Source organism: Canis lupus, chromosome 4, assembly GCF_011100685.1.
Source record: "Canis lupus familiaris isolate Mischka breed German Shepherd chromosome 4, alternate assembly UU_Cfam_GSD_1.0, whole genome shotgun sequence".
Taxonomy (NCBI): domain Eukaryota; kingdom Metazoa; phylum Chordata; class Mammalia; order Carnivora; family Canidae; genus Canis; species Canis lupus.
The window spans coordinates 48,595,080-48,621,291 of record NC_049225.1 but is presented as its reverse complement, the minus strand read 5'-3'; the positions used below and the strand labels follow the sequence as shown (position 1 = coordinate 48,621,291).

General features: G+C 38.0%; 1 protein-coding gene across 5 annotated transcripts; it reads left to right on the top strand.

The window, feature by feature from the left end:
* Nucleotides 1–494: 494 nt before the first annotated feature.
* On the top strand, nt 495–25,142 carry MAT2B (methionine adenosyltransferase 2B). Of its 5 annotated transcripts, XM_038534829.1 has the most exons (8): nt 495–539; nt 2,845–2,952; nt 12,100–12,294; nt 14,401–14,515; nt 14,705–14,857; nt 17,352–17,545; nt 18,541–18,654; nt 19,004–20,116. In XM_038534829.1, exons 2-8 carry the CDS (start codon nt 2,923–2,925, stop codon nt 19,172–19,174), a joined length of 972 nt encoding a protein of 323 aa, XP_038390757.1. In that variant the 5' UTR covers nt 495–539; nt 2,845–2,922; the 3' UTR covers nt 19,175–20,116. The 5 variants fall into 5 exon arrangements, with proteins under 5 accessions (XP_038390757.1, XP_038390756.1, XP_038390758.1 ...); XM_038534828.1 differs by lacking the exon at nt 495–539 and having other exon boundaries at nt 2,802–2,952; XM_038534830.1 differs by lacking the exons at nt 495–539; nt 2,845–2,952; nt 19,004–20,116 and adding exons at nt 5,196–5,364; nt 25,027–25,142.
* Nucleotides 25,143–26,212: the final 1,070 nt, after the last annotated feature.

The window sequence follows — 26,212 nt, the reverse complement described above, 5'->3', positions numbered from 1 at the left end:
AATATAGTGAGTTCCCTCTTTGCTAAGTTACAGATAGGATCTATGCCAAGTGGAGTTGTCGCACAAAGCAAAATTTTATTTGCAACATATAAGGAAATCACAGGGAATAACTTTCAAAGCGGTGAGTCCCCAAGCAAGGATGAATGGCTTCCTTTTATTTAGGGTTAGGATGAATATTTAGAAGGGAGCCTGGTCATTGAATGTAGAGGCAGGTATAAAGTCACACATGTACCTTAAGGAAACATGCCTGTATGTACATGATATAGTGAGTGAATGAGGCTTGTCTTCCCCCCTTCTTGGGTGGAGATTTTATGCTGTTATATTATATAATAATAAAGTATTATAATGAGGGAAAGGTAACTGTTGGTGACTTCACAGGCCATTACATTGTCCATCTGTGCAGGTGTGAGCCAGAGTTTGAGTTCAAATTGCTCATGTGATACTCAGGAGAACCCTGTCGAGTCAGACATTATTGCTTGAGTTTAAGTTTCCATCACAGGGTGGATGTTTCGCTCCTCTGGTCTTTTGCCTGAGTTGAGGTAAGCTGGAAAGAAGAGCTTAAGGAAAAATGTGGGACAAAGGTCGGTGGGCATGAGTACAAGTCTTAGGATCTGGCTGGTAACAGTATTTTAAGTTTGTGAGAGACAGAGAGAAGCAGAGACATAGGCAGAGGGAGAAGTGGATTCCCTGTGGGGAAACCTGATGCGGGACTTGATCCCAGAACCCCCGGTTCATGACCTGAGTAAAAGGCAGACGCTCAACCACTGAGCCACCCAGGTGCTCCTCAATATGATTTTAGTTTGCATTTCCCAGATATTGAACTTTTTCTTATATGATTATTAACCATTATTACATCTTTGTGAAGTATCTGTTGAAAATGTGTGCATTTTTAAAATGTTTAAAAATTATTAAGTTGTAGTGTTGTTGATATCTGACCTCTGTTCTTCTAGAGCCAAAATATAACACGAGGACAGTGTGGAATAGAGTAACAACAGTTTTATTGTCTTGTCAGGCAAAGGAAGCTGCAGCAGGCTTTCAAAAACTGCAAGCCCCCCTGGAGAAAGGAGCTGGGGGCTTTACAGGGGAACAGATGAGCTAGCCAGTTTCCACAGGAATTAGGTTTGCATGGCCAGCCTCTGTAGTTGGTACTGCAATGAGGGTGGTACTGCGATCTCTTGCAGAAGGGAGGAGGGAGGTTTGTGGGAGAGAGGGAAAAGGTTACTCTGTTTAAAATCAAGTTTTGCTGAAGCATTAGTCCAGCCTTTTGATTTTTGTTCAACTTTATGCTTTAAAATTTTAATTTTAATTTTTTAAAAGACTTTATTTCAGAGAGAGAGAGAGAGAGGAGGGAGGGGCAGAGGAAGAGGGAGAGAAACTCAAGCATACAACAGCTGAGGGCTGAGACCCTGAGATCCTGACCTGAGCTGAAACCAACTGGACCAACCAGGTGCCCATTATGCATTTTTAAAATAAGTTATTTATTTATTTAAACAATCTCTACCCCCAACTTGGGGCTTGAATTCACAACCTGGAAATCAAGAGTCACATGCTCCACCAACTGAGCCAGTCAGGTGTCCTTCAACTTTATGCTTTTGTGCAATTTCAGTAGGGTTCTTTAAATATTCTGACTATAACTCCTTTTTGGATATATGTATAAAGGTTTTTTCCCCCCCTCAGTCTGTGATTTGCTTATTTATTTTCTTAATATTGTTTATTGATGGATACAAGTTTTTAATTTTGATAAAATTTATCAATTTTTAAAAATTGCATAGTTTCCATTACTTATAGACCTTCCACACGTTTTATAGAGTTTACTAGGTGCTATGTGCTTGAAGCGTCTGGAATAAAGGGTTAAGTGTTTTTTTTTCTTAGCTCTATCTAAATGGCATTTCATTGTTGTTGTTCTTAAGTTGTTACAGAGCCATAGTCCAGAACAATGGTTCAAAATTTAACTGAGCATGTTCACTGTCCTTAAAATCGTTAAAAATAAGATTGCTGGGCTCCATTCCCATAGAATGATTTTGTTTCGGGTTTGGTGATACAGGCAGGTTTGCAAATTATTCATCTAGAAGTCCTTGATGCTTGGCCTAACTTAAAGCTACTCCACCTACAATTTTCTGTCGGACGGCAGCATAATGTTAATAGAAATGACCTGTTGCATTTTAATTTTTGGGTGCTGTTACCACCAGTGTCTTTTACTGTTCGTCAAAATAGTTAATTAGAAGATACTAGGCGGGGAACCCCTGGGTGGTTAAGTGCCTGCCTTTGGCCCAGGGTGTCATCCTGGAGTCCCGGGATCGAGTCCCACATCAGGCTCCCTGCATGGAGCCTGCTTCTATCTCTGCCCACCCCTCCACCCCCATTTCTCTCTCTGTGTCTCTCATGAATAAATAAATAAAATCTTAAAAAAAAAAAAAAAAGAAGATACTAGGCAGAAAAGCACTGAAAAACTTTACCAAGACTCTGTTGCAGTAAGGCATAACTGAATAAAATATTTCAGGACTCAATTGCAAGATCTGTGTGGTTTCCAACTGTGAGTCTTACTTTTCTTCTGCAAGAAAATTGCAACAAGTCTTCACAGGAAGTTTTTTTGTTTGTTTCTTTGTTTCTTCTTTTTTTTTTTAAATTGGTTCTCCCAATGGTTTTGCTAATAGACCCTAACTTGGCATGCAATTAAACATAAAACTTCTCATTGGGTATTTTCAAGACTGCCAGGGGGAATCAGCTGCCAGTTTACTGCAATGTGGAAAACTGCATGAGATTCTGGGATTGGAATCAAAATGCTAATTTAAAAGGTCGAGTGAAGCTGGGGCTCACGTTTTTGCGTGCCTGCGCTCTCTTCAGGCAGAACAAAGACCCAGGCAAAAGAGGCAGAGGCTGAGGCTCATCCCAAATCTGTTTTCCCGAGGTAATTCTGGAATCATGCCTGAAATGCCGGAGGACATGGAACAGGTAAGACCTAGCTATTCAAGAAATGAAGCATTCTGGAGTTAGTTTCTTTAAAAAGCATCCCAGTGAATGATAAAAACCAAAAGGGTGAGTTAAAAAAAAGAAAAAGGAAAAAGAAGCGGGCGTCATTCATTTCTTTAAAACATGTAACTTTGGGACATGGAAGAATCAGCCAACTTTAATTATTGACCTGAGAACCAGGCTTTGAAGAGCTCAGCTAAGTCTCATTAATTGACAAAAAAATAAAATAAGATGCAAAACAGAACAGCAGTTTCTTTTACCGGATTAAATGCAATGGTGTCGGTGAAGGTTCTATATAAGTAAGGATTTTATCTATAATTGTGTGTTCCAGCCTTTCTTTGTCTTAGCAAGAATTGAATTGCTAACCTAACTTTAGCTCCAGGCTACTCTCTTTAAATTTATAGATTTAGCCACCACAGGCACTTGGATTTTGTCTGTACGACAGTGGCATTTTTGTTCACGGAGAAACTTTCATTTTTAAAGAGAATGATTAAAAACTGTGCATGAACACAGTATGTCTCTCGAACTAGACTCAAGTTTTACCTGGGACGTGTCAACCCAGATTCTCAAAGGACAAAAAAACTCTTGTTCCTAACTCCGGACAAGGCTGCTCTGAAAAATTAAAAAAAAAAAAAAAAAAAAAAAAGCAATTGCATATGCATGTGCTTAACTGTTCGCACTGGATACTTAAAAAAAATTTTTTTTTAAACCAGAAGGATCCGGTTGCATCAACGGGGCGCATCTAGAAATTAACCACCACAAAATCCAACTTTTAAAGAAAAGGATTAGCTGGATCTTGAATTTGCCTCCCCTTCCCACCCTCTTTGTCTGCAGATTAGGAGTGTTTTGCGCTGGGCCAGTCCTCTCAAGGACTCTCTGAATAATGCGAAACTCGATGAACAGGAACAGCTCGGGTAAAAATTAAATTTAAGAAAAAGAAAAAAAAAATCGGAAAGTGCGAGGCCTCAGGCTCCCCTCCCCCATCCCCCGGTCCTAAGAAAGCTGGTTTACTCGAGGAAGGAGAGGAGTTCTTGTCGGGGGGTTGGGTAGAAAGGAGACTCCGGGGCTCAGACAAAGGACAACTTTTCCGAAAGGCTGCTTAGTCTTTAGGTCTAAAATAAGCAAAAAGGGATTATAAAAATGAGGCCTTTGAGTCGAAGCCCCTCCCCCCCCCCCCCCCCGGCGGCCAGGCGCGGGGGCGGCCTTGCGGTCTGGCTGGTGCCGCCCGGCCCGGCTCTGCCCGAGGGGATCGCGCGCCCCGACCGAGCGGACGCCGCGGTTTGGAGCTGCCCCGGGGGCCGTTTCCACCCCGGGCGGGGGAGGGGGAGGGGGAGGTTGGTGCGGCTGATTCGTCGCTTTCCAGAAGCCGGACGAGCGGGGAAGGCCTGGCGTGCCTCTGGGTCTCGTCCCCTCGGCTTCCTCGGTGTTTGACGGCGGCTGCGGAGGCCGGGCCCGACCCGAGGCTCGAGTGGCGCCTGGACGCCCCCGTTCGACCCGCGACAGCGCCCGGTCCCTGGCGCGGCTCCCGCAGAGCCTGGTTCTGCGTTCACGGGTAAAGTCCGGGACTCTGTGAAATATGAAGCGGCCCCCGGATCATTCCTCCCCCGAACCCCTCGCTTTTTATCTTGGACTAGGTTAAAAATAGTTTTGACTTATTTGGACTTTCACACGTACCACTTTAGAACATCCCAGGGAGACAAACGGGTTGTTGAGGTGTCCGCGACTCACCGACACTTGTATTTTTATTCTTTTGCCTTCCTGACTGTCTGGACCAGAACAAAACAAAACAAACCACAACACCCCACTCCTGTAGCTGCAGGGATAGACGCCTGCCGCCCCCCCCCGCCCCCCCTCGTCTTGCCCAAACCCACCCCCGGCTTTAAAACAGCTGCTCTCACTTCACGGATTACAAGCCCAGTTCATTGTTACGCGCTGCGCAGTCTGGAAACTTGAAAAGCCAGGCGATTCAGTCCGATCTTTCCCTAGTCCAGAACAAAGGCAAAGGGGAAAAAAAAGTGCACAAAACGACCCCTCCCAAATCCAGAACTTGTGTTCACGGCGTCGGGCCAAGGCCTTTGTTCGGCGTATCCCTTTAAGAGTTGGCGAGCGGGCCGGGAGCGTACTGAACGCGCCCGCCCCCTTTTGGGGGGCATCGGCCGAGCGTGGCCAATCAACGGGCGCGGCCTTGGCGGCGGAAGCCGGAAGCGGAGAGCGGGGGCCGGGCCCGGAGCTAGGGAGGCGGGCCCAGGGCGACGGAGCTGAGGCCCTCGGCCATCCCGGGCTGGAGGAAGTGGCGGTCGCTGCGGCGGCGGCGGCGCGAAGACGGCGGGCATGGTGGGGCGGGAGAACGAGCTCTCCATCCACTTTGTCCCCGGGAGCTGCCGGCTGGTGGAGGTGAGGCAGTCGGCCCTGGGGTCTCGTGGAAGCTGGGAGTGCAGAGGGGGACGGTCCAGATCGTGGGGGCTCCAGTGCTTTACGCTGCGCATCCTGCAGGAATGCGAGCCCGGCCCGGAGTCGCCCCAGCACCTCCTTCCGAGCTCCGGGGGGGAGAGGGCGGCGCCACCGAGTTTGTTTACCTCCGCGCACACCCGCCGGTATTTGCGCTTCCAGTTCTGCGGCAGGAAACGAGTAGGTCTGGTTTCACTCCGGTGCCTTCTCTTTCCCCTGCCGTTAACGGAGAGGGGCTCTTCGGAGCTCTTTCGGTTTTGCTTTATCTCTCTGAATTTCCCTTTTTCATTCTTTGTTTGTATCTTTTGATCTTCCCCGTTCTTGCCCCTGAGAAAGAATGGGAAAGTGGTTTTTTTTTTTTTTTCTTCAGAAATAGCAGTTTTGGAGATGACAACTTCCTGAACTCTTAGTTCGGTGCAGGGCGCTGTGTATGCCCTTTGCATGCATTATTTAATCGTCATAGCTATAAGATACTGTTCTGCTCCGTTTTACAGGTGAGAAAATTGAGGCTTACAGAATGAGTCCTTCGCCCAAGTTCAGGAATCTTTCTCACTTTGTCAGGTTTCAGAGCCGCTGTGGAGGTTACATAAAGGAAGGTGGTTACTGTGGGAGAGCTATCGCAGACCTCCCCCCTCCTCCATTCTTGTATTTCGTTCCAGGCCTCCCAGCATTCAATCCACAGAATATATCTAGCAGTGGGGAAAAGAATGCCTAGACCGATATGTGTTAACGGGAATAAGATATGGGAGATGGCTGGTTTTGATCATGCAGAATTTTTGTGCTTCCAAGATATAGTGTATTTAGTGTTTCTAATCAGTTTGGGGTTTGGGGGATAAAGTTAGGCTAGATGGGCTATTGAAACTTCTGTATTGTTCCTATGTGCCCTCAAAAATACTGAGTGCATAATGTTGCATTATTGCTTATATACACACACACACACACACACACACACGGGTGTGTGTAAAGCTTAATCTTTTTTTACAGTAGTTCAGTGAACTAATGAAAATAGGTTTTCATGATTCCCTTCACTAAAAACTATACATCCTTAATCTTTTTTTAAAAAAAAGATTTATTATAATTTATTTATTTACTTATTTTAAAGATTTTATGTATTTATTCATGAGAGACAGAGAAAGGCAGAGACATAGACAGAGGGAGAAGCAGGCTTTCCCCGGGGAGCCTGATGCAGGACTTGATGCCAGGACCCGGGGATCATGACCTGAGCCAAACAAAGGCAGACACTCAACCACTGAGCAACTGGGGTGCCCCTGATTTTTTTTTTTTTTATTTTAAAATAATCTCTCCACCGGACATGGGGCTCAAACTCACAGCTCTGGGATCAAGAGTCACATGCTGTACAGACTGACCTAAGATTTAGGTCCCCAACCTAAATCTTGACACGTTTTTTGATGCTCTGTCAAAACGTGTAGAATTAAAATCCACTTGTGAGAATGAATTTCACAGTGCCTTACAACTTATATCGGAGAAGGCAACTGTAGCGATGAACCTGTTAAGACTTGTAGAGGGGCAGCCTGGGTGGCTCAGCGATTTAGCACCACCTTCAGCCCAGGGCCTGATCCTGGGGTCCTAGGATCAAGTCCCACTTCTCCCTCTGCCTGTGTCTCTGCTACTCTTTCTCTGTCTCTTTCTATCTCTCTGTCTCTCATTAATAAATAAATAAAATCTTAAAAAAAAAAAAAAGACTGTCTTATAGGATACAAATAGGGTGACAGTAGCAGTTAGACCAGTGTCACCTAGGTTATCATAGCATCTTGAGTCCAGTGATTACTACTCAGAGATGCCTCCAGGGGAATGTTGAATGAGGATCAATTAAAGAAATGAATAGGAAACTGCCAAATTTAGGTTCTAAAAATAGCAAAGTATTGTATTTAACCACTAAAATTTAAGAAGATCTCTATTTAGATGTTAGTGATGTCTCATTCTTTTTCTAGGACATTTTTAGTAGAAGTTAATGCATGTGTGCTAAAGTACAAATCACTGTCCCAAAGTAGTGTTTGACCATTTTGAAAGAGCCATTTGTTACATTACCTATAGTTTGGAATCATTTGATTAGGTAGCCTTAATAAAAGTAGTAAGTCTACATTTATTTTTATGTGTTTAATTTTTCAGTAATTCTTTTGGTGTCTATAAATCTGGTCACTTGGGGTTCTGTACTTCTAAGAGTTTATGTAATTAGAGGCAAATACGTTCAGAGTAGTTTAATGTTTGATAGAAATTAAGGAAGTAGATTTTTCAAGCAATAGAAATTAAGGAAGTAGATTTTTCAAGCAGAAAATATTTTCAGCTCTTTATTGTGATTTGGGTTAACTACAGCTTCTTATTCATTCTGAGTTCCTTGAAGTGCATGAACACTCCTATGTTTTGTAGGACTAAAATATTTTATGCAGTAACAGTCCAAAGTAATTTTTTAGGATAATGTTTCTTTTCTTTTAAAAATTAAAACAAAACAAAACAAAACAAAAACTGTGCACTTTTGAAAAGCTTCAGGTGGATTTCTGTTTATATATAGAAAGTAAAAAATAGATATTTTTGTTTGGCATTTTTTAATTTCAGAATGAGGCATATTTTATTTGCCAAGCACCAACAAATTTGCAATCCAAGTGAAAAAAAATCTTGTCTTGGCTCCTATAGTGGTGACAGAAGGTGCTCTTTGAGTCTCTAGAGAGAACTCTGTGAAAAGAGGAAAAATTAAGTAAATAAAGTTCCTTTCACTCTTTTCAGACTCAGTCCCCTCTGTGTTAAGGATAATATGGAAAATGTTAGAATTGTAGAGCTGTAAAGTTGGAAGAGCCGTAGTCATCTTGTCCAAATGCCTCATTTTACTAATGAGGAATTAGATCAATTGAGATTTCAATAACTTCTCAATACCACATTTTGTGGCAGAACAGTTAAATTTTAATCATTATGAAATCAAATAGAAGGTCCAAGGATAAAGACACAACTCAGTATGTATTTGGCTAGACCACAGAAGCTAGAAACAAACGAAACAAGTTCTGAGCCCAGCCTTTTCCCTGTACTGTGGGTAAAGCCTTTAACATCTCTTGGGCTTCAGATTGCTCAGTTTGGAAATATTTGCCTTGCATGTCCAACAAGGCTATTATGATTGGAAGGTAGGCTTACATAACACTCGATAGTTTTGAAATATAAGATTGTGCAGTATCATTTCCGTTTTAGAAAATGCTTGCACTTCAGATCTCTGCTCTCTTATTAAAAGAAAATTTTTGAGCATTGACATCTAACCACTGAGTACCATGGACTATTACATATTTTCTTCTAGAGACCTTACAAATTACCCCAGAGTATGAGGATATAAGGTTGTATTTTTTCTATGCAATCTCATCCTTTTTTATTTATTCATTTTATTTTTTAAAGGTTTTATTTATTTATTCATGAGGGATCACAGAGAGAGTCAGAGACACAGGCAGAAGGAGAAGCAGGTTCCTCACAGGGAGTCCGATGGTGGGACTCAATCCCAGGACCCTGGGATCACGCCCTGAGCCAAAGGCGTATACTCAACCGCTGAGCCACCCAGGTGTCCCAACCTCATCCTTTTTAGAAGTTAAACATCTTAAATTCCCTAAGAGCCTTGCTATCCTTGTAATTTGATACTATATTTCATCAAGTCTAAGACGTACTTGATTATAAGATAATCTGGGCTCTGATTTTAAGATGCACTAAAAAAGCAAGACATTGCCAGACTATGACAGTAATAAGATGCATCTCTATTTCATACATTTAACAGGGATGTTAAAATGAGGAAAAAGTGTGCTTCACAGAATCAGTGAAATATGCAGGGATCTGAATTCACTGTTCAGTAACCTTTGTGGAATACAGAATACTTTTTCCTTGACTTTTCTTTTCCTTTTTTAATGGGAGAAGAGGGAAGGAAAAGATCATGTCACTTTTAGAAAGGTAGATGATAATTTTTTGGCGTCTTTGAATAAGATAAATATATCTTTAAGAAAAACCTTGGACTTTCCTCAGAGTTCAAGATTACACTTCTTCTCAAAGGACAGTTCCCAAATCACTGTCTTCAGCACATTCCTGGGAACTTGTTAGAAATGCAAATTACCAGGATTTATCCCAGATGTACAGAATCTGAAAACCTTGTGCATGATTCTTAAACAGAGTGAAGCCTGAGAACTACCAACTAAGAACTGTTATATATTCTTTTGCTTCTTTAATGTGAAGTAATAAAAAGTGAGAAACTGAGAAGAAATGAAATCATAGCTCTTGTATAATATTTTCTCAGGGATCTTTATGGGACTTATCCTGTATAAATTGTTTTCTGATTGTATCTACTAGACTTGGCTGTTTTCTCTTCTTTCCAAATCAGTCTTTGTAGAGCTGTTTTCTTGCCAAAACCCAAAGAAAATATTTTGCTGGCTGAAATTCTTGTTTTCATAGATCAGTTGGCTTAGAGCCAAGTTGTACAACAGAGAGCCTTGATGAATTTCCTTCAACTTTTAAAATATTTGGAATTGGTGAACTAAGGAAAAAATACCTTCCATAGTTTACCATTATGCTTTATTTTTAAAAATATTTTATTTATTTATTTTAGAGCATGTGCAAGAGAGGAGAGAGAGAGGGACAACCCAACTCCTGAACGGAAACCAAGAGTTGAATGCCTAACCAACTGAGCCATGCAGGCATCCCTACCCCTTTATGCTGTTTCAGCCCTTTCATTTCTGGTTTTTCCTGTGGTAGGGATACCTAATTTCAGTGGCTTTTTTTTTTTTTTTTTTTTTTTTAGACGTATTTATTTATTTCAGAGAGAGAGAAAGAATGCACATGCTTGCTCATACTAGGTGGAGGGGCAAGGAAAGTGGGAGAGAGACTCTCAAGCACACTCCCTACTGACAGGGCTCAGTGTCACAACTCTGAGATCAGGACTTGAGCTAAAACCAAGAGTTGGAGGCCAGACTGCACCACATAGGCACTCCACCCTCATGGTGGCTTTCTTGTAAAAAAAAAATTCGTAGCGCTAAATTTTTCTGCTGAACTAAGGGCTAACAAAGAAAGATCTTTAGTTATTGTATGCTTGTTTAAAGTTTTTTACAGCTCAGAATAGGTGACTATAAACGCTTGAAATAAAATCTCGAATTGATAAAATGTAATATATATCTATTTTTAAAGTAGGTTCCACACCAACTTGGGCTTGAACTCATGACCCTGAGATCAAGAGTCGCTTGCTGTATGGACTTAGCCAGCCAATTACTCCAAATAAAACTTCTTGTTGGTGGCTTTTAAATAATAAATGTTGATTTTATTCAAGAGTCTGGGAAATTTAGTGTTACCCATCTTGGGAATAAGGAAAGTTTTTAAACCGCTTTGGAAACAGAACTTGTTTTCTAAATTTTTTTTTTTTTTTAAATTTTTTATTTATTTATGATAGTTACAGAGAGAGAGAGAGGCAGAGACACAGGCAGAGGGAGAAGCAGGCTCCATGCACCGGGAGCCCGACGTGGGATTCGATCCCGGGTCTCCAGGATCGCGCCCCTGGGCCAAAGGCAGGCGCCAAACCGCTGTGCCACCCAGGGATCCCAGAACTTGTTTTCTAAATAGTAGTTCCTTTTAATTTCATTGTGTAAGGAACTTTTTCTTTTTCACACAAGAACACAAATCAGTTTAAAGTATTCTAGTTTCTTTTTTTTCGCTTACCCTCTGTGTTAGTTTTTTCTTCTTTTTCCCTCCCTACTCTGTGTTTTAATTGGCCTATTAGGTTAAATTTAGGGTTAACTCAGGAACATTTACCGGTTTGGAATATTATTACTATAAGGATCACATTTATTTATCCTCCACGTAAATTCCTGTGAAATCTGAATCCTATAACTAAGACCTATCAAAATATGATAAATCACTGAGATTTGAAAGAAAACTTGGCAATCACAAACTGAAGATCAAAATTGTCAACTTGTGAGTATGTTGGTAGAACACAGCCAAATAGGCCATAAGAAATTCATAAGCTTCAAACTGGTTGTATGTTTTTATAAACTAGAGAGCATAATTAAAATTGCTATTTAGGGGCACGTGGGTGGCTCAGTGGTTGAGCTTCTGTCTTTGGCTTTGGTCCTGATCCTGGGGTCCTGGGATTGAGTTCTGCATCACACTCCCTGCAAGGAGCCTGCTTCTTCCTCTGCCTATGTCTCTGTTTCTTGTGAATAAATAAATAAAACCTTAAAAATAAAAATAAAATTGCTGTTTATTCATTTGGACATCATTGATCATTAAAGTAAGATTCTTCCATTATTAACAGGAAATCAGAGCACCTGGCTAGCTCAGTGATTGGAGCATATGACTCTTGATCTTGGGATTGTAAGTTCCAGCCCCATGTTGGGTATAGAGTTTACTTAAAAAATAAAATCTTTTTTTAAAAAAAATCTAAATCTGTTTGACAAGATGTATCCTTATAGTATCATCTTAGGTTCTTTTTCAGGAGTAGGATTAATAAAACTTTTTCTTAAATGATACAATTATTGATGCAGTTTGATCTTTGTTCTAACTTAAGAATTGTCTAATAGATCTAGGATATGAAGCAAACTACTTAAACTTGAAGTATTTGGTGAACAATGATAGTGCTAACTTTGTGGAGAGAATATTTTCAAAATAAGTAACCCTTTCCCTCTCCCCCCCCCCCCCCCCCCCCACTTCACCTTTTAGGAGGACGTTAACCTCCCTAATAGGCGGGTTCTGATTACTGGTGCCACTGGGCTTCTTGGCAGAGCTGTGTATAAAGAATTTAAGCAGAATAATTGGCATGCCTTTGGCTGTGGTTTTAGAAGAGCAAGACCAAAATTTGAACAGGTTAATCTTTTGGATTCTGAAGCGGTTCATCACATTATTCATGATTTTCAGGTATGTTTATTTTAACACATGAAAACTATATTAAGAATTGTCTGGATGATTTAGAACATGTTCTTGCTTTCAAGGGAGTTACTATACTTAAGCTTTCACCATTAAGCAACAACAGTACACAGTTGACCCTTGAACAGTGCGTGGTTTAGGAGTGCTGACTCCTGCACAGTTGAACATCTATGTATAACTTTTTACTTCCCCACAATAACTGCTAATAGCCTACTGTTGACTGGAAGCCTTAGCAATAAATTATATAGTTGATAAACACATATTATGTATATGTGTTATGTACTATATTCTTAACAATAAAGTAAGCTAGGAGAAAGAAAATGTTACTGAGAAAACATTTATGATATTATGCTTATTAAAAAATAATTGGAGCTTTAGAGAAAGTACATACATGGACTTATGCAGTTCAAACCCATGTTCTATGGTCAACTGTATAGTGCACTTGTTTTCTGGTAAGCATGGCCAAGTATATGCAGTCCTTAAAAAGATTAGGTTGAAACAAAGATTGACAAACCTTGGAATTTGTATATATATTCCAAACCTTGGAACCTTTTTATAAAAGGTTTATAAAAAGTTTTTATAAAAAGCTTATGTTTGTGAGGTACTTTTGTTAAGTATTACTTTCTGTGCAAATGCCTTTTTAATATTATCTGTAATCCTTACAACACTGCAAAATAGGTATTATCATTTCCATTTTAGAGATGACAAAGGCTCAGAGAGGTTAAATAATTTGTTGATCATTGCCACAGAAGAGTTACTGAAAAATTTAGATTCTGTTCTACCTGTGTCTGATCAAATTGAGAGTTAAAGTTCTTTTCAAAACTATGGTCCAAGAGATACCTGCATCAGAATCAGTTGGGGAACTTATTCTTTAGGTCTCACTCCCAGAGATTTTAATTCAATAAGTCTGTGGTAGGGCCCAGGACATTTTAAGGTGTGTCCCAGATTATGTACATTCAAGTTTTATTTATTTATTTATTTTTAAAAGATTTTATTTATTCATGAGAGACACACAGAGAGAGGCAGAGACATAGGCAAAGAAAAGCAGGCTCCTTGAGGGGAGCCCAGGACGAGACTTGATCCTGGGACTCTGGGACCCTGCCTTGAGCTGGAAGCAGACGTTCAACCACTGAGCCACCCAGGCGTCTCACATTCAAGTTTTAAAACAACTCTTAAGATGATGCCTCCTCAAAACAGTTATTAAGGAAGGAGATAGTTTGGTATGTTTGTACATTAGTCCTGCCTATCCGTTGTTTTACCAAATCTTCGCCTTTATTCATCTTCTCTGGGAAGTAGATGCCTCTTCTCTACCAAGGACTCTGCATTTCTTTCTTTTTTTTTTTTTTTTTTTTGGACTCTGCATTTCTTTATCTTTAATTAAAAAAAAATTTTTTTTTCAAAGTAAGCTCTAGGCCCAACATGATGCTTAAAATCATGACCTCAAGATCAAGAATCTCATGGTCTGCTGACTGAGCCAGCCAGGTGCCCCCATTCTTCTATCTTGATGTCTGACAAACTGTACTGAAACAGTCTCTTTACCTGTCCTTCTTTTCCAGTAGATTATGAAATCCTTGCTCCTTGCACAGTGCTTAGCATATGGCATTCAGGCATACTAAATGCTCAACTGGGAATATAGTTTTTATGGATAGTTGACATTCTTTAAGTGACTGGCCTAAGAGATTTGAATTTATTAATTTAATTTGAAATTGGTATTCTCCTTTTAACATAGATTTATTAGGTATTTAGGTCATATTACATAAATATTAGCTCTTTCTCCCATCGAAATTAGAGGACATTAGCTTACTTTGATAGAGAAGTAGTAGTTGACGCTGAGTTTGTCTGGTTTTGCCTAGGGATTACTAAATTGCTCTTTCCTTTCAGCGCCTACATTTATTTTAAGGAAGTCTGAAACTTGGAAAAGGGAAGCATGACAAAACTATTAACAGCAATTCTTGAAAAAAAAATTATAGTAATTCTGTAGTTGAAGGAATGTTGATTTAACAAGCATATTTTTATGAATTGAGTTACTGTTGGAAGGCTGTAGCTCCCCTGTTTTATTCCTTTTGGGTTAAAAATACATCAATGTTTAACTTCCAGCCCCATGTTATAGTACATTGTGCAGCAGAGAGAAGGCCAGATGTTGTAGAAAATCAGCCAGATGCTGCTTCTCAACTTAATGTGGATGCTTCTGGGAATTTAGCAAAGGAAGCAGGTAATGATGACTTTATAAAATTTTCATAAAATATTAAATAATTGCTGAGTTTATAATGATTAAAGTTTTCTAGATGGCTTATAAGAGATTTGTTTGTATATGACGAAGAAGCTATTATAAATGCCAGTACAGAGTAATGTTCTGCAATAATTTAATAGATTCTTTTCTTTTATGTCTATCTTTTTTTAGCTTTAATTGGAGCATTTCTAATCTACATTAGCTCCGATTACGTATTTGATGGAACAAATCCACCTTATAGAGAGGAAGATGTACCAAGTCCCTTAAATCTGTATGGCAAAACAAAATTAGAAGGCGAAAAGGCTGTCCTAGAGAACAATTTAGGTAAGACACAATTTCTTTAGCCCCTGACTATTTTGATTGTTTTGAGGGTTTATGTGTGTGTATATATAACATTGCTATACATAAAATACATAGAGAATATAGAAGTATGTAAAAATATATTTAAAAAAATATATAAAATATACTTTTTAAATTTTGGAAAAACTAGTCAAGGAGCATAAATCATTGGAGAAAATTAGAGAATATAGTTAATAAAAAAGAAAAATAAGGATTTTAGATACCATGAAGAATTTATGAATCCTTCCAGACTTTTTCCAGTATCAGTGTATACATGAATGTCATTGTATAGGGGCACCTGGCTGGTTCAGTCATTAGAGCATGTGACTTTTAATCTTGGGGTTGTGAGCTCAAACCCCACATTGGGTATAGAGCTTACATTAAGAAAAATGTTATTGTATAAAGAAAAAAACTTACAGTATAAATATTTGTAATCTACTTTCAAAAAACAGATTAGTATCATTTCTCCTAGATTGAGGAATTATTATTATTATTATTATTATTTTAAAGATTTTATTATTTGAAAGAGAGCACACACAAGCAGGGGGGAAGGGCAGAGGGAAAGGAAGAAGCAGACTCCTTGCTGAGCAGGGAATCCAACCTGGGCTTGATCCCAGGACCCTGGTCATAATCCCATGACCCAAGCCAAAGGCAGACGCTTAACTGACAGAACCACCCAGATGCCCCTTTAGTATGGTTTTCAAATTTCTTTTTTTTCTTCTTTTCTTTTCAAGATAGCTCCCGAGAGGGAGAGGCTGGGGGCCAGGGGCAGAGAGAGATAGAGAATCTCAAGCAGGCTTCACACCCAGCACAGAGCCCAACATAGGGCTTGATCTCACAACCCTGAGGTCATGACCTGAGTTGAAACCAAATGTCATACAGTTAACCAGCTGAGCCACCCAGGTGCCCCAGCTTTTAAATTTCTATTGGTATGGCTCTTCTTTTCTCCTATGTGTATTTGTGTATACATACACGTACATGTGTGCTGAATATAAAAATTATACCCTCATTGAAAAAATCAAAAAGAAAATTGTAAAGAGCTGTTGTTTATAATGCTGCCTCCAAGAAGCACTGGATGTGGTTAGGTATGAAAGCATTTTTTTTGTGAATTTCTAAAAACAGTGGGTTTGGTTTTATAACCTGGTCCCTCCATATCTGTATTTCAATACATATTGAGTCATTTCTGGGTTATCTTTTTACTATCAGTGGCTGCATAGTACTTGATTTAATGATTCCTTGTACTGCCTTAGACTTACAGACTCTTTGAGAAGCATCTCCTAGTATAGGTACCATACTGACAGGCATTTAGCTTTCCACATGTTTTTTGTTTTTTTGTATTAGAAATTATCCTGCAGGAATCATCCTTGAGTACATATCTATACATGGTTATCCAATATGTTAATTTAATTAAAAAGTGGTTTGTTAATTTTCAGTTTAAGTGTTAATTATTCAAAGTCTGTTGTAACTGCTCAGTAGGGACCAACAGAAAATTTAAATACCTCATAATTCCTTAATCAGTGGTTTCAAGAATTAATGTGGTAAAACACTCATATAACTTTTATTATAGATTCACCACTTGTTAATGTTTTGCCATGTGTCTTGTGTGTATGTGTGTATATTTTTTTTTCCAGACTCGTTGGGAATTGTCTGAAATTCACCGCAAAATACTTCACTATGCTACTTACCTTTTTTTTTTTTTAAGATTTTATTAATTTATTCATGAGAGACAGAGAGAAGGCCCATACATAGGCAGAGGGAGAAGCAGGCTTCTCGCAGGGAGCCCGATGTGGGACTCAATCCTGGAACTCTGGGATCACGCCCTGAGCTGAAGGCAGATGCTCAACCACGAGCCACCCTTCTTCTTCTTTTTTTTTTTTTTTAAAGATTTATTTATTTATTTGAGGGAGTGGAGGAGCAAAGGAAGTGCATCTTAAACAGATTCCCCACTGAGCACAGAGCCCAACACGTGGCTGAGATCATGACCTGAGCTAAAACCAAGAGTCGGACATTCAGCTGACTGAACCACTCAGGCACCCCTATGCTATTTATCCTCTAACAAGAATGTTCTTTACATAATTACAGTGTAGTTACCATACTCAGGAAATTTAACGTTAATATCATGTTATACTATATCATCTATGTAGGAATTTTCCCACCTGTCCCAATAATGCCTTCATTGTGTTTTATTTTTTAATCTAGGATCTAGTCAAGGATCATTCATTGCATTTAGTTGTCATGATCAGTTTAATTTCATTAATATGATTGTTAAGAATAGTATATAAAAATACCCCAAATGAACAGAGAACTTTAAAAATATTGAGTACAATATTTGTTAAATGGGTATTATTATAGATGAACTGTGTCATTTTGAAATATTGCCAGTTTCTAAAACAGGATTGTTTAAATCCACATACTTTCATTTTATATCAAGATTTAACCAGGCAGCTTTAAAAAATTACTTGTTTTTATTAATTCCTAGGAGCTGCTGTTTTGAGAATTCCTGTTCTGTATGGAGAAGTTGAAAAGCTTGAAGAAAGTGCTGTGACTGTTATGTTTGATAAAGTGCAGTTCAGTAACAAGTCAGCTAACATGGACCACTGGCAGCAGAGGTTCCCCACACATGTGAAAGATGTAGCCACTGTGTGTCGTCAGTTAGCAGAGAAGAGAATGCTGGTGAGAATCTTTGGAAGGAAGAGTTCCTAACTTTCCTAACTTCTATCAACAAGTGAAAGTCTAAGTGTTTTTGTTTTCATTATTATATATAATATATATTACATATAATAATATGAATTAGTTTTTATTTAAAACCTTTTTAAAATTACAAGCAAAAAAAAAAATAAAATAAAATTACAAGCAGAGCAAACAAAAGTAGTTTGCAGATAGTAGGCTATATTTATAAATAGTAAAAATATTTTGCCCCTGTGTTTGAATTTTTTTTTCTCATGTACTGTGGTCTTGTCATTCTTTTATTGCAAGGTGACTAAAATCTTGTATTTTTTTCTTTGGATGACAAAATAATGTCTTTAAGAAGTTGTTCTGTTTAAGATTAATGTATGCCAATGAAGAATCTCCAAAGGAATTTATAACTTCAGCCATTTTAAGAATGATTTGTAATTTTCTTTTTAGATATTTGAATAGGAGTTAATTTCAGACATTTGAAAAATTGGCAACTAAATAGAATATTCATACAAAGATGAAAGACTGATTTATTTTTGAATGTTAGTTTGTCTATATTTTTTTAACACATAAAAATTTGTATTTTAAATATGTGCTCTGTAACTATTTAAGGATGTTATGCCTAACTAGTTCATCCTGCAAAATGGTTCCATTAAGTTTTGGTTTTAGCTTAGGATAATTAGAAATACTCATTAAATTGGCCTATGTTTCCATAAAAATCTGTGATCATTCTCAGGTTTCCTACTAAATAAAATTGGAACCATTAATATTTTTATTTAAAAAAATTCTTAAGGCTAAATCCTAGAAATTGCTTCTCATGTTTAGCTGTGTATATTTATAATAATTTGATTTTAGACATCTCATGGGGAACATTCCAAAAAGGAGGGATGCATTTTAATTCCTGGACCTTTTAAATTAGCTTTTTTATCCAGCCTGTCAAACCACTCAACTCAAAACATTGAAACTATTTTGAATTTTTATATCCTTATTAGGATCCATCAATTAAAGGAACCTTTCACTGGTCTGGCAATGAACAGATGACTAAGTATGAAATGGCATGTGCAATTGCAGATGCCTTCAACCTCCCCAGCAGTCACTTACGACCTGTAAGTACACGGCATTTAAAACCTTCTCACTTGGTGAAAGCCCAGATCTGTCACTATAGTATGTATTATTGATAACATTTTTCTTGTTGCTTTGCAAATTTTGGCTAACTTCATTTTTTGGTACTAATGAAAGTGAACTTTGTATGTTGGAAGTTTATATTGTTTATCTCTAAATTATCGTGTACAAGGAGGCCCATGAGTATTGATGAAGTTTATAGGAAAAGTGTCTTATTTGTTTGTGTATTTTTCTGGGATCCAAATCATTTTTAGTAAGGGCAAGGGAAATAGAGAATATGAAACTGCAAAATAGGATTTTCTTTTTTTTAATTGTTTTTATTTTTCTTTAAAGATAACTGACAGTCCTGTCTTAGGAGCGCAGCGTCCAAGAAATGCTCAGCTTGACTGCACCAAATTAGAGACCTTGGGCATTGGCCAGAGAACACCATTTCGAATTGGAATCAAAGAATCTCTCTGGCCATTCCTCATTGACAAGAGATGGAGACAAACGGTTTTTCATTAGTGTATGTGCAGGGTTTTTTGTTTTTGTTTTTTTTAATTGAGAAGTATATAGTAAGTGGCACTTTTTAAAGAAAAAAGGAAATAGTTTTGTATGAGTGCTCTTTAATTGTGACTCATGATCTTTCAGGTAAATGATGCTCTTGCACTAGTGAAATTGTTTAAAGAAACTGAGGGTGATAATGCCTCATTTGACGTAATGATTTTTCTTTTTATCATTTTGTTCTGGCTTCACTTTGTTTGAGTATAGTAAATTATGATTCTTAAATACTTACGAGCCAGGATGAGACAGATCTACTGTAGACTTTTTCTTGGATGAAATGCATTGTTCATTCCTATAACCTCTCCATTTTCAGGACTTTTGCAACTGTTGACCTTTTTATGTTTTAAAGTGAGTTAAGTAGTATGAAAATCATTGGTGTTCATTATTTGCATTGCTTGAGCTCTGATCAAAATGTTTGAAGAAAGAAACTTTATTTTTGCAACTTACGTGAAGTTTTTAAGCTTGAGATATTTCAACATGTTATGTATATTGGAACTCCTGTAGCTTGATGCCTCCTGCTTTTGTAGCAGTGTACGGTGAGCACTTGACAGAGAGAGTATGTGTGTATGTGTATGTATTTTTTTAATATGTGTAAAACTGTCCTTTTCACTCCATGTCACTAAGTGATATTTCATATCTGTGGTTATACTAATAATGATGGGCCTTGTAAGTCTTTTGGCCATTCAAGAATAATAATAAATATATACTGCTGGCATGGTAATGCTTAGTTTTCTTTTATTTACGTTTTAAATGTAAGGACCAAACATCTAAACTCACTGTTATTTTGTTGCTTTAATTTTTAAAAATTACATTCTTATGTAACATCTGATGGTATAAGAAAATATAGTTGGTATCTATTGAGATTTAAATAATAAAATGAATCCTGGTAAACTCATCACTTGAGACCTAGAATGTTACAGATATTGTATCTACGTGTGCCAACTGATTGTTTTTTAACTAAAAATAACTATGTAATGTTGCTATATATTTACTTAGAATGTTCTTTCTGAAGAATACAGAATATTTGAATGTATTATCTATACTAAGTAACATTGAGGTGACCTTAGCCTCAAGGATATTTTCGGTCCTTAATAAGGAATCAGAATGGTGGAATGAAGAGTATGATTTGTCTGCTATTCAGGGGTCAGTGCGAACCCTGGTTTTAGATTTTCTGATTTTTACTCTGGGATATCCTTTCCCTAGGTTATGATTTTATTCTTCATTGAACAAAAAATACTTGTTTCTAAGTTCCTAATTAAGAATTTAAGTGTAGAGAATCAGGTTTGGATAATTTGGTTAAAGAACCAACAATTAAGTAACAAACAATGTTAAATTTTATAATTAGGGAAATTTTAGTGGTACCTGACCCCTAAACTGGACTCAACTGAAATAGAATTTTTGGAATTGAGACCTGCTGATCTCGTTTTAAGTTTTCCCTGGATGCTTTAAAGTACCCAGCCTGGCACTTGCATTAGCAACCACTGAATTAAAGCCTTTTTTATTTTAGTTACTTCATTTCACATAGTACAAAACTGAAAAGTTTCAGAGTGAAAAACCTTTTTCATTCTTCTCTACTGATTTTCCATCTGTGGAAGAAACCAGTGTAGTGATTCAGATCCTGGTACGTTTCTGCAGGCATTCTGTATAGTAAGAATACACTCGTGTGTGTGTATATATATATATATACACATCACCATCCCTTCTTTTTGCAAATAGTATCATAATATGTATTTTTCTGTACTTTTAAAAAATTTAATATGCTTAGAGTTTTTTCTATATTAGTTAAGAATGTCTATAGTTTTCTTTTTTGTTGTTTTTTTTTTTGTTTACTATTCACTTTGAAATTTCAATCTTTTTTTTTTTTAAGATTTTACTTTTAAGTAATCTTTACACCTAACTTGGGGATCAAACTCAAAACTCCGAGATCAAGCGTTGTGCGTACACTGACTGAGCCAGCTGAGTGCCTTTGAAATTTTAATCTTAACAGAAAAGTTGTCATAATATCACAAAGAATGTTTGTATTCCCCCTTCCAGATTTCCCAATTACCAACGTTTAGGTACATTTATCCTGTCATTTTCTCTTTCTCTTTCTCTTTACATACACACACAAGGTATAGTTTTATTTCCTGAGCCATTTTAAGAGTAAGTTACAGATATGATTCCTAATCACCCATCTTTTATATAAGCATCAGAGTATAATTTCTAAACCTCAGGATGCTGTTCCACATAACCCCATAATATAATCATCAGAATCAAGAAATTAACATTGATCCAGTATTATCCAATCCACAGACTCCATTCATGTAAATTTGCCAGTAAATAAGTGTGCCCAATCCAGGATTACTCATGGCATTTTTTACCATTTTCTTTCAACTTCAACCTGGAACAGTTCTTCAGTGTTATTTTCTCTTTCCTGATCTTGACTTTTCTGATATCTCTCTCTGAAAGAAAGGGAAATTCACGTTGATACTTCAATGCTAGTATTGTTCCATTCTTTTCTATGTTTGTAGCGTCATTCTCTGATGAGAAATCTAGCCCCCATTCTTTTTTTTTTTAGATCCCCATTATTCTTAATATGCTTACTAATTAGCTCAGGTCATCTATTAAGAACCATTCTGATTGCAGACCTCCATGAGTCAGTTGAGCATCCCTGACCCCTGGGCCATGGTCCTGATGACAGTGACTGTGTCAGTCACTGTACCTGGTTAAGGCCACCCTTTCCCTTCCCAGCCTATGAGGTGCACTGTGTCAACAGCCACAGAATCTACCACATGCCTGTAGAGCGCCAAAGAGAAGGAACTAAGTATTCTTTCATGGCAGTATGTATTCCATTGTATCAGTGAATGAACCACCGTTTATTTAATTACTAGTTTTTTAATGATGTACTTAGGTTGTGTGGAATTTTAGAGCATGCTTTTAATGAGCCCAATGTATAAAACATTCACATTTGTTAGACTTTCTGTTCTACTGTATATCTGCAGTTTATACCTGTAAGCTCACAGGTGTGTGTGTGTGTGTGTGTATGTGTGTGTGTGTGTGTGTGTATGTATATATATAAAATCCCACAGGTTCTGGATGTATCAATCTGTGGAGTAAGAATGAATTCAGAAAAAAATCATTACCAAAATAGGAAAAGAGCTTGGCGTAAAGACCTGAATGTATGAAGAATAGAATGTATCTTAAATATTTCTTAGACTATTTTTGTTAGATGTTTAAACCACTGTCATATGTAGTTAAAGGTATTTGCTTATTTGGGGTTTTAATACAAAATAGTAATCATTTCAGCCACTTTTCAGAAGGAAATAGGAAACATCCAACTGTCTAATAAAAACTTTGGGAGAAATTACTGTTGGAGTCTAAATTCTATCTCTTTGCAAGCCAAATCATATCATTAGCAGTAAATAAGGCAGTAGATTTTAATTCGACAGTGCAGGTTAAGAGAATTTTCTGACTTGAGGGCAGTATTACATATAGCAAAAAGAAACAGGCAAATCTGGATTTGAATGTGGTTCTACCACTTGCTCCTGGTAAGTTGTTTTTCCCTTGAGTTTCAGTTTCTTTTTACGGTTAAGTGGGAGTAATACCACCTATTTCACACGTCTGCTGTGGAAATGCCTAGAGCACAGATGCTTAGCAAAAGGAGCAGTGGACTTACAAGTGCCTAGAGGAAGGGCTTGGTGTGTGAAGGAGCCTGTGCTTATACTCTCAGTGTTAGCCGTACTTTCTGACATAAGACAATAGGAGTTTTCCTGCATATGTAGGAGTACGAGTGGGTTTTTTTCTTTGTGATTTTAAAAATATTTTTCAAGTTCTCTACAATGAGGATAGATTTTCTATTTTGGGAGTAAATTTTAAAAGATTTTATTTTTAAGATTTCATTTATTTGATAGTGCAAGTGGGGCAGGAGCAGAGGGAGAGGGATAAGCTGACTCCTCACTGAGTGCAGAGCCCAATGTGAGGCTTGATGGATCCCACAATCCTGAGATCTTGACCCCAGCCAAAGTTAAGTCAGACACTTAACCTTTTAAGCCACCCAGAAGCCTTTAAAAGGTTTTAAAGAGGATAAATTATTCTTAAAACTTTTTCAGCCTGCTTCTGAAGTTCTGTATTTTGCCATATTTGGCAAAATACTTGAATTTTTATGTAGCTAATTGTATCTCTGAAAATTGGATTTGTTAAAATTCCTATATTTGCAATTGATTTAATTTATCTATTTTTAGTTTTTGTTTTTTTAAGTAGGCTCTACACTCAATGTGAGGCTTCAGCCTCACAACCCTCAGAACAAGACTTGTATGCTCTACCAACTGAGTCAGCCAGGTGTCCCTCCTCCCTGCCCTTTAAAAATATTTTGTAGTTTTTTTCAATTGACTTAATATCAAGCGATGGACATGAAATTGCTTATCTTATTCCCATAATTGTTTTGCTTTCCATGGACTCCACCTTCATTCTGATTTTTGACAAACAGAACATATTGAACAATTTCAATTTTGCCCCTTATAGAACTTAAAAAAAATGTTTTCTTTTGAAATGTAAACTTGTTATAGAGGTTTCAAAAAAAAGGTTTTTTTAAAGTTTATTTATGTGGGGAATCCCTGGGTGGCTCAGCGGTTTGGCGCCTGCCTTTGGCCCAGGACGTGACCCTGGAGTCCCGGGATCGAGTCCCACGTCGGGCTCCCTGTATGGAGCCTACTTCTCCCTCTGCCTGTGTCTGCCTGTGTCTCTGCCTCTCTCTGTCTCTATCTCATGAATAAATAAATAAAATCTTTAAAAATAAATAAATAAAATTTATTTATGTAAGTAATCTCTACACCCAGTGTGGGACTAAAACTCATTACTCAAGATCAAGAGTTGCATCCTCTTGACTGAGCCAGCGAGGCACCCCAGTTTCAAAATGTTTTAATGTGAGATGCCAAAACTTTTCCAGGAAAAGTCTAACACTTGGGCATACTGGGGAGCTGGGAATAATTTTTTGTTCTCACTCCCCAGGCTGTAGTATGTGCTTAGTACATATTAGGTTCTTGGATAGTTGAATTGAAAGTGTGATGAGGGTTCTTCGGAAATGTTCTGTAGTTGGAATTCACCCTGAAACTATAGGACAGGGATGGGTGGTGGAAAAAATACATGCTGTGTGAGATAACACCACATAAAACAGCACCACTGTCTGCCTACTTTGAATATATGTCTCTCAGCAGCATGAGGGATCATCATCTTTAATAATGTCAACCTCAAAACATTTCTAAGTTCTCTTAGTGACTCATTACAGATCCGTCACCCATGATCCACTTAAGTCAGCTAAACCAACTTAACACCTATCTCCAGCTACAGATGGCTTAGCAGGCCTAGGTTGTTTATTTAAAATCTGGAAGAGATAAGAAATCTAGATGTGAGTTTTAGTGAATAAATTTGTTTCATCCCGATCTTAGAATCAAAAAAACCCTTTTTTTAAAAGATTTTATTCATTCGAGACAGATGCAGAGAGAAAAAGAACACAAGTAGGGGGAGAGAGAAGGGGAGAAGCAGACTCCCTGCTGAGCCAGGAGCCCAATGTGGGGCTTGATCCAAGGACTCTGAGATCATGACCTGAACCAAAGGCAGATGCTTAACCATCTGAGCTACCCGGGCACCCTGAAAAACATGTTTTTAATTGTGATAAGTCATAAGTACAAAAGTGCATAAGATGTATATACAGTTTAAAGAGTAATGATAAACACCATGTGTAATAACTCAGGTTAAGAAATAGAACATTATGCATACCTTAGAAGGTCTATACAATAGTCCCCCCTTATCTGCAGTTTCACTTTCTGTGGTTTCAGTTACCTGCAGTCAACCGTGGTCCAGAAGTAGATGATCCTCCTGACGTATCGTCAGAAGGACAGTAGTAGCCTAATGCTACAACACAATGCCTACATCATTCACCTCACTTCATCTCCTCACATAGGCATTTTCTCATATCACCATAAGAAGGGTGAGTACAGTACAATAAGAAAATTTGAGAAAGAAGCCACGTTCATACAATGTATATTTTACACTATATTATTATATTATAGTATGCTATTGTTAATCTCTTACATTGCCTACTTATAAATTAAACTTTACCATAGGTATGTACATATAGGAGAGATAGTGTACAAAGGGTTCAGTACTATCCACTGTTTCAGGCATCCACTGGGAGGTCTTGGAATATAACCCACACGGATAAGAGACTATTGTATGCCTTTCCCCTATTCTACCTGTATTGGGGTTCTCCAGAGAAACAGAACCAATAGGGTGTGTATATATGTTGAAAGAAATTTATTATAAGAAATTGGCTCATGTGATTATGAAGGCTGGCAAATTGAAGATTTGCAGGTTGCTCCCATAGGCTGGACACCCAGGAGAGCCAGTTTTCCAGTTTTAGTCCAAAGGCAATCTGCTGTAGAACCAGGAGGAGCTGATATTGCAAATAAAGTGTGAAGGCGGTCTGGTGGTCAATTGATTGAATTGAGGCCCACACACATTATGGAGGGCAATCTGCTTTACTGTCTACTGATTTAAACGTTATCTCATTTAAAATGCCCTCATAAAAACACATAGAATAATGTGTGACCAAATATCTCGGGTCCCTGTGGCCTAGCCAAGTTGTCACAAAATTAACCACTATAGTATCACTTCTCCCTATATTGTCAACCATTATCCTTACTTAAGACAAATTTTTAAAAAGATTTATTTTAGAGAGAGAGCGTGCATGAGCAGGGGCCCGGTGGGGGTGGGGTGGTGGGCTGGGCAGAGGGAGAAGGGGAAAGTCTCAAGCAGATTCTGTGCTAACTGCAGAGTTGGACATGACACTTGATCTCATGACCTGAGATCATGACCTGAGCTCAAACCAAGAGTCGGATACTTAACTGTGCCACTCCAAGCATTTCCCCCCCCCCCTCATTTTTAAAATTGTGGTAAAATACACATAAAATTTGCTATCTTAACCATTCTAAAGTGTATATATAGTTCAGTAGTATTAATTAT